Source organism: Labrus mixtus, chromosome 22 (assembly GCF_963584025.1).
Source record: "Labrus mixtus chromosome 22, fLabMix1.1, whole genome shotgun sequence".
Lineage (NCBI taxonomy): Eukaryota > Metazoa > Chordata > Actinopteri > Labriformes > Labridae > Labrus > Labrus mixtus.
This window is the reverse complement of record NC_083633.1, coordinates 21,650,757-21,661,608: the sequence shown is the minus strand read 5'-3', so window position 1 is coordinate 21,661,608 and position 10,852 is coordinate 21,650,757. Positions and strand designations below refer to the sequence as shown.

At 43.4% G+C, this 10,852-nt stretch overlaps 1 protein-coding gene across 1 annotated transcript; it reads right to left on the bottom strand.

The window, feature by feature from the left end:
- Positions 1–807: 807 nt before the first annotated feature.
- On the bottom strand, positions 808–6,131 carry LOC132956799 (uncharacterized). The gene is made up of 6 exons (XM_061030430.1): positions 6,046–6,131; positions 4,266–4,509; positions 2,788–2,844; positions 1,657–1,797; positions 1,508–1,573; positions 808–1,318 (listed from the first exon to the last, which is right to left on the bottom strand). Exons 1-6 carry the CDS (start codon positions 6,129–6,131, stop codon positions 1,205–1,207), a joined length of 708 nt encoding a protein of 235 aa, XP_060886413.1. The 3' UTR covers positions 808–1,204.
- Between the last annotated feature and the right edge of the window lie 4,721 nt (positions 6,132–10,852).

The window sequence follows — 10,852 nt, the reverse complement described above, 5'->3', positions numbered from 1 at the left end:
GACGATGTCTGATATTCTCTTTCTACATGTTCTCTGTGTTTGAATCCACAACTGGAAAAATGTGAGTCCAATGTGCCGGATGTTAGTAAGCGTGGAAATGGTGATGATGATGAAGATGAAGATGATGATGAAGCACTCTCTTCAGTGTTGTGTCATTGCGTGGGGGCGGAGCCATGTGGGCAGAGAGTTTCAGTGGTTGCCGTCGCAGCTTGGCGGGAGTTTCCACACACACACAGGTAAGTCAGCGGATCATGACTCAGGTTTTGGTTTTGGGTGAAATGTTCCTTTAATCCTTCCACGGAGGATTCCTCCTGTCGTTTTCATTTCTTCTCCTTTCCATCCACCTCAATCGCCCCGCGTCTCCTTGTCCTTTCCTCTGTTTCCTCGTCTCCTTTCCTTCCTTCCTTTTATTGATTCTCTGTCCTCTTTTCCTTTCTTCCCTTTCTTGTCTTTCTTCTCCGGTTAGTGTCGAGATCGGTACAACTTTAATTTATTCCCTTTCTTTGTTTTGGATGTTTAGCCCCTTCAGAACCAGGACACAGGGTCCAAGCTGCAAACTAAAGGGGGTCAGGTCTTAACTGTCAGAGCCCCCAGACTCTGGTACGACCTGTCAGAGGAGATCAGAGCCTCTACTCCATCAAGCTTCACTTCATGTCTCATCTTTAATCTCGTCTCGTATTGCTTCTTTGTTTTGATTATTATTGTTAAAGTTGTGCTGTAGTTTCATGTTTTGACCACTGGGGGGAGACAAAGTTCTAACCTTCAACCTGTTTCCTGCCAGGACTCAAAGAATTCACCAGACAGAAATATAATAAACACGTTTATTCTTTAAAAGAAGAGAAACACATTCACATAAATATCTTCAATGATTCATATAAAAATAATTTATTTCATTTTGTTGTAAAAATTTAAATATTAAAATACGTAAACACTCTGGATCATCATATAAAATATAATATAATATAAGAATAAAATAACTGGTTTCAACACGTTCAAGCTTAAATCAGAGATCGGGGGGGGGGGGGTCTCCTCTGAAGGGGGTGGGGGGTCTCCTCTGAAGGGGTTGAAATGACTTTGTGTTTGTTCAGCTCAAAAATCTGAAATGAGAAAAATCTAGAAAATAAAAGGATGTAAAAAAAAATATGAAAACTAAAATAAAAATAATGAGCCAAAAAGAGTCTGATGAAGATGAAGATGAAGATGATTATGAAGATCTGAGCAATGATCTATTCACGTGATGCTGTGCCAGCTCGTCGATCCAGCGGAGGATGAAGGTGAACTCTCTGACGGCCAGCAGCGCTCCCTCGTCTCTCTTCTTCTGCTGACACAAACAGGAAGTCCTTTTAGTTTCAGTCATAGTTTCATGGCATCGTGTTACTGAAATTAAAAAAGCCTTCTGTTCTCTACATGTCGTCTGTGACTCAGCATTAATCTGCAGGTCACTCATTAACGCCCCCCACACTCACTAGACTTTGAGCAGCGTGCAGAACGATCGTTAAATATTTACCTTTTTTATTTTTCGTTCCACTTTCTTGATTGTTTTCGACCATTTTGAAGTTTTAGACGCAGACACCTGAAAACAAAGTGCACAAACACGGCTCGGTCAGAGACTTCCTTTCTTAACGAGCTGCAGAGTTTCTCAAGTCATATACTCACGCAGTGCTGCAGTGTGTGTTGCAGGCGGTGCAGCAGCTCGTTGTAGTGGAGGGGGAGGAGCTTCTGGACAACCTCTCTGCTGAACACGCTCCTCTGGTAGACGTTAATCATTTCCTGCATCTCCAGCCAGCCAATCGTACGCTGAGGAGGACAGAACAGACTACAGCAACAACCTCTAGGATTTAAAGGTCACATATCCTCCTCCTCTTCTTCAGTGTAAATAAGTCTCAGAGCTCCTCAAAACATGTGTGTGAAGTTTCTTGTTCTAAATCCACTCTGATCCTGTATTTGATCATGTCTATAAACCCCTCTATTTCAGCCCTGCTCAGAACAGGCTGTTTCTGTGTCTGTACCTTTAAATATGTAAATGAGCTGTGTCTGACCACGCCCCCTCTCTGGAAGGGCTTGGGTGTACTCGGTGCTTTCTCGCTCCATGTTCTATTGTTTACGGTGAGAAGGCAGACTCAGAGGGCAGAACAAACACCTAGCTGTGGGAGTGCCACCCACCTGGGGGAGGGGCTACTGCCCTTTGTGATGTCATGAAGGGGAAATCTCCAAACAGCCTGTTTGAACACAGACATCTTTGTTTTCAAGTCCCCAAAGAAGATTTAAATGTTGCCAGATTGTGTAACTTATGAGGAAACATCATTAGTGGGGATAGAAAGGGTTAACAAATGTAATTTATTTGCGTGCGTGTGCACACAAACGTCGGACCCCCCCCCCCCCCCCCCCCCCCCCCCGCCATCAGTTTAGTTTTTGTTGAACCGGTTAACTCGATTGTTCTTTGTGTATATTCTAATGAGGGCTCGCTCAGTCAGCATCGCTACGTTCCCTTTCCCGCAGGATTCTGTCGTTTGTGAATTTGTCTCATTACTCGTAAAAGAGTCTCACGCTCAGATTCTCCTCCTGCATAAATCAAAGTGGGGTTGAAATAAAATAATACAACACTTCCTGCTGTGATCTGAAATGAGTGAGCGTTTGAAAGTCTCAGTATTCGACGGGAGTCGGTGAAGCGTGTCGCGTGGTTGTGGTTGAGGTAAACCGAGCGGACACCGTCACGTCTGGAAGTGAAACCTCGCAGTGAAAGATCCCGATCAAACAGACAAACACGACCTCGCCGATGTTACTCACCTCGGGACATTTGGGGCAGAACTTTGGCAGGAGTCGTCTGGAGAAGTGTTTTTCTTTCTGCAAGTACAAAAAAAAAAAGAGTCAGTGAGGGTGAAGAAGAAACGATCACTTCAGAGTGAAGAAGAAGAAGAAGAAGAGCGGGAAAAAAAACAAAACAACAACAGAAGAAGAAGAAGAAGAAGAAGAAAGTGGATCTGGAGACTGAAGTGGAGCCGTCAGCAGCTGATTGGACGTTTAATTGATCTGAATCCAAACTGTGAAAAAGTCTGAAGTTGGTCTGGTCGAGGTGCCAGGTCACTTCCAGGAGCCCTCGAGCAAGACTCTGAACACCCTGCAGCCCAGACCTGCACCTCGACCAGACTAACTTCAGACTTCAGTCCATACAGAACCAGAACTAGAACCAGAACCAGAACCAGAACAAGAACCAGAATCAGAACCAGAACCAGAATCAGAACCAGAACCAGAACCAGAACCAGAATCAGAATCAGAACCAGAACCAGAACAAGAACCAGAACCAGAACCAGAATCAGAATCAGAACCAGAATCAGAATCAGAATCAGAATCAGAACCAGAATCTGGGTTTATTGCCGAGTACATTTACACATAAAGGAATTTGTCTTGGTGTATTGGTGCTAAACAATTAACAAGGAAATAAAGCAGAACTAGCAACAACTTAAATAATACAGAAGAAGAAGATATTACAATATATAAAATAGAATTTAAAAATTTAAAATATAAAAAAGACGCTGACGTTCTCACACACACATCAACATTGTTCCCTTAACGCCATCCACACGGCGTGAACAGAGCCGAGATCTCACATCACATATTCACCAAAAACACATCGTGTGTGAGCGCCACCGCTGAGCGTATGGACTCTACTGCTGGTCCAAAGACAGGAAGTGGTTCAATAGAAACGTTAGAGAGAAAGGGGAACGACATTCAGGAGAGGAGCGCCCCAAACCCCCCTACACGGGGCGCTCGCAACAACCACTACTACACCGGCGCCCGTTTTTTTTTTTTTAATGCTGCAAAAAAAACGACAGCAAACGTCCTCACGCCTCCTGAAAGTCTTTAATATCATCAAAGTTATTGTTTCTTGAACGATAATTAAAGTTTCTGATCTTTATGAAAGTTTACACATCGACACAGTGTTATTTATGTATTTATTTATTTATTTATTTATTTATTTATTTATTTATTTATTTATTTATTTATTTATTTATTTATTTATTTTAGTTTTAATTTTTTTTTTTAAGCAAGAAACTCGTTGAGATGAAAAATCTCTTTTTCAGAGCGTCCTGGTCGAGACACAAACATCATTAAATTATTAAACATTAAAGACAGAATGTTTGTCAGGATCGTCCATGGTCACATTGGGGAGAACATCCTCTTTGAATCCTCCAATCAGAGAGCAGCTCATTAAGTCTCAGCTCGTTAGTTATTAAATTGGATAAAGTTCCAGTCACTGGTCTTACCGGCAGCCTATCAATCAGCTGATTGGTCCTTTTCCACAGCTCTCGGATCAGCTGGGCGGGGATCTCCTGGCGACAGGTGATGCTGCGCTCCACCGTCACCGTGGTAACGAGCCCGGCAGCGACGAGAAGGAGGCTGGTTAGGAGAGCAGACGTCCGGATGAGAAACATCTTCAACTGCAGCAGGTTCAACCTTTCTCTGCTGCTTTTATACCTCCTCTTCTCTTCCTCCTCCTCCCCCCTCTCACCCCCCTCTCACCCCCCCTTTTTGTTTCTCCTCCTGTAGTGTTTCACAGAATTCCTAATATCACTGTCTCACACCTGCAGAAATTTCCGTGCTGATGTAACTTCCTCTTCCTCCTCCACTTTTAAAATATCTTCTTCTTCATCTTCTCTTTTCTCTCTTTCTACCTCCTTCTGCATTTGATGTCTTTCGCTCATCCTTTATCTTTTCTCTCCTTTTTCCTGTCTCCTCTTTCCTACCCTCAGACTCCTTTTCTCCCCATCGCCCCTTTCTGTATTTGCTCATTTCTCTCCTCTCTCGTCTCCTCTCGTCTCCTCTCGTCTCCTCTCGTCTCCCTTCCCTTCTATTTTCTGCTATTTTTTTGCTCCCTTCTTCTTCTCCTTCATTCGCGCCTCTCTCCTCAATCTTGGAAGGATCCCTTCCATCCTTCTTTCCTTTCTTCCTTCCTTTGCTCCTCCTCCTCCTCCTCTCCCTCCTTTATCTTTCCTTCTCTCTCCTTGCCTCCTTCTTCCTCTCCTTCCTTCTCTCTCCTTGCCTCCTTCTTCCTTTCCTCTCTCTTTCTCTCTCCTTGCCTCCTTCTTCATCTCCTTCCTTCTCTCTCCTTGCCTCCTTCTTCCTTTCCTCTCTCCTTTTCTCTCCTTGCCTCCTTCTTCCTCTCCTCTTTCTCCTTTATCTTCCCCTATCCTTTTCTTTTTCTCTCCTCCTCTTCACCTCCTATCTCATTCTCTATCTTCTCCTCCTAACTCAGTCCTCGTCTCCTTTCTTGCTGAGTCGTCACTTTCCCAGCGCTGGCGGCGGCGGCGGCGTAGGCGATGAAGTCACCTCCTTTGTCGGTTCATTTGGGTGAAACCTGGTTTTTGGTGTTTAGATCGGCAGTTTGATAAAACTAGGTTGTGGTTTTCTTGGTTTTCCACCTCGGCAGGTTTCACAAAGCGCCGTTGAGTCTCCGTTCAACCTAAATTACAGACGGGATGCCGAGTCAGCGTGATGACACCACAGAAGAAGAAGATGTTAGACTGAAGATTAACCGGGTCAGGCAGCCACAGATCAGCTCAGCAAACACCTACAAGACGACTGACGGGAGGTTGTTGGTTTAGCATCAGGTGAAAACCAGGTGCAGTGCATGCTGGGTAAAGGACCCCCCAAACAGCTGGGACTTCCTGACCATGCCGAGTATTTCCTCAAGTTATTTAGTGACACTTATTTTTAGATCCTATAATGCATGAAAAATGATTCTCGCAGCAGGTCCAGATTTTAAACTGAAAAAGTTTGCTGGGTTCCATTTGTAGTCAATCTATAGTCCAAGTAGGACTGACCAATGACGTATCAGCAGGCTTTGGTGTATGCAGGAAGAACAGTCTGCATGGAGAGCGAAAGAGGAAGAACCCAGTCCGCACTCATGACGTCCATTTCTTTACACAAATATCTGACAAAGTGAAGCCATCGACCTGTTCTTCATTTTTAACTTGAAACTGCGAAAACCAATCAGTGTTCAGATTTCCCGACTTCATTGAATGCATCGGCAATGTTCGCTCCGACCTCCATTCATCAAACAAACCTTTCAAAGTCATCTTCTTCTCCTCGTGAGGACGGACCGGACAAAGCTTCACTTCAGACCCGTTCATGTTTCACGCTCATGGCGCCGAGGTCGTCCGGAGTGAAGTGTCTAGACGTTTTCACTCCTGAACATGATGACTTAAATGAGCTCTTAACGCCCTGCTGCCCAGGCGGGACTCTGACCCCGGCCGCCTCAGGCCTGCCCCCCATACCCAGGTCAAGGTTAGGACTAAATTGATTTCTGTAAAGCGCTCTGCAGATTATTTGGAACGTATGATTAACTGATGATTCTATAAATCTGCAGCGCCGGGCGTGTTGGATGTTCACAGGTCTGACTCTGACTTTCAGGTTTTCTTTGTGGTCACGTGAAAGTAGGTTGAGGTTCTCTTGTCGGGAAACGGTGACTGTGCGGGTCGGCGCCCCACACAGCAGACCTCAGGAGGTGACGAGTTACCGCTCGACCCAAATAAAGAAGTCGACGGTTTGTTCCTCTGGTCAGCGACACGTTGACGCTTCACCTTCAGTCCACATGCAGGTTGATCAGAGACACGCTGAGTCAGCAGAATTCACAACAATGACTTCTGCTTTACTGCAACTTCTCAAATCAATGCATGAGAAGACAAACACAGACCACTGTCCTGCATGATATACATTTTTTATATTAACCAAATGCTGCTTTATTTGTATCCTGCATGGTTTATGTATTTTCTCCTGTGGCTGCTTACCTGTCTGCTTAATTACTGTCATGATATTTCTATTTTTGTAGCTTTTAGCAATGTTTGAATTTGTTTTTTTTAGGGAGCCTTTTATAAAATCTGGCCAGGGACAAAAGATGAAAATTAGCTTTTTGGCTAACTCTGGCATATTTACTGAAATGTTTATTAATATGCAATAATAAAGAAATTATTGAAAGAGAACCATTAGAGTTCAAGCAGTCGAGCTACAAACATTCTGTAGAATCTGACTCCAGGTCTTTCCTTTCACATTTCAAAACCTTCAAGGACTCCAGCTCCTGGAGTTTGAAGTCGTTTCCAGGCTGGAAGCAGAAATGTTTTTGGCAAACTTACATCTCTTACCTCCAGCAAGTATTTTTTTACAGTTTTTCAGTTGACAAGTCTGAATAAATGTTGTATTTAATTATTATTTTTTTTAGAATGTTAAGTTAAATCCTTGATGTATAAATCTCTTCCTATTCTTATTTTTTATATTCTAAGTGCTTATATATGTATCTACTCTTATATTGTTTTATTTGCGGTAACACCACAATTTACCAGTTTGGGATCAATAAAGTAATTCTATTCTATTCTAACACCTGAAAACCTTTGACCTGTTTTTGTCTGAGCATTTGGGAGCGAGGAAGCAGACTAAGAATGGTCTTAAAGGTGTAGCAGTGTGTGAGCCTAAGAGTCACCAGAGCACGTCGTCCAACCAGAGAGAACGACTCCATGGTTTATAATGAAGCTCCAGGACACGTGGCGTACGGAGACACTGAACAGCGGCGTGCGTGTACGGCCTGTTCTCCCAAAGCAGCGACCCCCTGCAGTTCCTGGAGTGTCCACTAGAGGCTGGCTGCAGAAGCACAGGAAGTCACATACACACCTGTATCGCTGCAGTGCATTTAATTGGTTTTGGCATTTGCGTAGCGTGTTTGTGTCTCTGGATTTGTCGGGGTCGTTTCTGAATATGATGCACGTTTGTCTTTTCTAGAAGTTGTCAGGAGAAAAAACACTTTTAAAGCAGCAACAACACGAAACGGACCAGGATGTTATTGAATTAATGAAAACATGCATTGTGCAAAACTTCTATAAATATCTCCAGGTGACTCGTTCAGGTGTGTAACCCCCCCCCCCCCCCCACACACACACACACACACACAGATCTGTGATAAGATCTGTGTCAGACACTGTTCTGCTGAGTGCTCCACATAAAGACCACGGCTAAAAATAGACCCTTGTCACACACACACACACACACACACACACACACAGACACACACACACACACACACAGAGTGGGGAGTTTACTGTTGTTTCTCTTCTTCCTGGTGTCACCTGTTCGGGAAACCCCCGGCTGATGACATCACACAGGTGTGGCCTTGCTGCAGGTAGAGTTTACAAAAAGTCCAAACAGTGACAGAATCTCCAGCGTGGCATTTTTAAAGAAACACTTTGGTTTAATTATAAGCCTGGAAACAGAAAACACACACACACACACACACACACACACACACACACACACACACACACACACACTGGGTTAAGTGAGAAACCTGAAACCTTCCTACACCAGTGAAATGAGGTCTCGTCTCATCTCCTCGTGGCTTCTGCAGATTGCTGCACCAGATCTACAATTCTACAATTCACTTCAGACGCTTTTATCCAGTGATGTACATCAGAGCCAGTTCAAGATGTAGATATGGCATGGCCTCCATGATTGGGTGGGGGGGGGGGGGGGGGGGGGGTTGCATTGGAGTGATAACATTACACAGAGAGAAGATGCACCTCCAAAAAATGGCTAAATTGTTGTCTCCAACAACAAACAGCACACACAAAAAAATAAAACTACTCAACTCACGAAAACACAACAACACAACTAAAACACAACTTAATGGCTGCTTTGCTTGAAATGAGAAGTCAATGTTAAAAAAATATACATTTCTATAGAAGAATTACTTCAGGATAAAACTCTGGATTAAAGCAACAAACTAGTTCATTGAGAAAGTCACCCTGGCTGCATCATTATGTTCAACAACATATGACACAAACTAAGCCACAACTTGCTGTCTGCTTTGAATAAACAACAAGCAGGAAAAGTAAATCTTCAAAAGAAAAGATCATTTTTCCTCAAAAGAAATCTCTTTTAGGATTAAAAATTCGGATTAGTGTGCATTAACAGTGCAATAAAGCTGGCCTCACACAGGGCACCAATTATGTTGGGGTTTATCAAGAAAAATTGGGTTATATTATTAATAATTATATTTAATTATTTATTAATATAAATAACAATGTTATTAAACTATGTTTAATTGACTCGGGGGCACCACCCTGAAACCAGGGAAAAATAACCAAAATATCACGTAGGCGTGGAATCCGTACACAAAGCCCTCGCACCCAGCCTATATCACAATGCAAATACACCAGTAATCACTGCTCAACTGCTCTCTTAAATTATAACATAATTTATTTAAACAAAGCAACATCAATCCAAAATCAATGAACTTAATCAAACAAATAACTATTACAAACTAATCTAAGCAAATAAACATTATCAAGCAAAACTTGTGAACGGGGTGTAAAAGTGTAGTTATGTGTGTGTGTGTGTGTGTGTGTGTGTGTGTGTGTGTGTGTGTGTGTGTGGGTGTGGATGAGAGAGAGAGGAGGGAGAGAGAAAACAAGATGGTGGAGATAGACAATGCACCATGTGGCTTCTCTCACATGGGGACAAATTGGTGGACAACAGAGGAAGCCGTGTGGCTGCCTTTTGAAATAGTTTGAGGATGGAGGTACAGAAGATGGAGGTGCAGAGGATGGAGGTGCAGAGGATGGAGGTACAGAGGATGGAGGTGCAGAGGGGACTACTTTGTGTGGTGGAAGGTTATTTCTTCTTCGATCATCAGAGGTAACACTGCACTAACGTGTTTACTTGTTGTTGTTTTCGTGAGCGTGATGTTCCCATGACAACAGAGAATCATGATGTGAAATGAAAAGTCAAACATCCACTTTAATAAGGGAATTATATTTGTGTGGTGTATTCAGAAACAGGTCGACGGGTTCAGACGGCTCGGAGTAACCCACGTTAGAGATCCTAAAGGCCAAGATGACTCAACACACACACACACACACACACACACACACACACACACAGACACACACACACACACACACACACACACACACACACACACACAAACACACACAAACACACAGACACACACACACACACACACACACACACAGACACACACACAAACACACACACACACACACACACACACACACACACACACAGACACACACACACACACAAACACACATACATCCTCTCTGAACATTAGGTGTCCAGTAGAGCCGAGAGAAGGCCAGAGTCATTTCCTGTTCTCATGTTGTTGTCAGAGCCTTGTTTACAGTGACGGGACGGCCGGCTCCTCCCCTTGTGTATTTCATGCTGGTGCTCAAGAGCGCCATCTACTGGATCAATGGATCAACGATGTTCGTCTGGATGACGGGCAGCGTGAGCTTATTGTGAATAACTCTTATCCTTCATCAAATCAAAACTGATGAGTCATCAAAACATTCACCCCCCGTACAGTGTGTGTCCATCGAGACATGAGCTAATCACACCTATTTGGGTTTTTGAACCAGGCTGTAAACATGTTAATCTCTGCTGTAAAAACAGGCTTTTTAGAATGGGTGTGTATGTGACTTCCTTTGCTTCTGCAGCCAGCCTCTAGTGGACACTCCAGGAACTGCAGGATGATTTTACACTTCTTAAATCCTTCACAATAATTGGTTGTTTGCCAGATGTGTGACTTGTGTTGAAATGCAGCATTCAGTGTGTTAAAGCAGCAGCTCTCAGTTTTCAGCGTGCAGATTGAAACTCTGACTTTGGAAGTTCAGATTTGTTTTCAGTCCTTGAAGAATGAAGCTCAGAAGATGTTTATGTTGCCGTTATCTTGTGTGGAACTGAAAAGTTGATGTGATTGGTGCAGGCAGAAAGGTTTAATAAATGTTGTTTTTAAAATCAGTTCCTTAACCTCCAGACGACACAAGAAGAGAAACAAGAGCCGAGA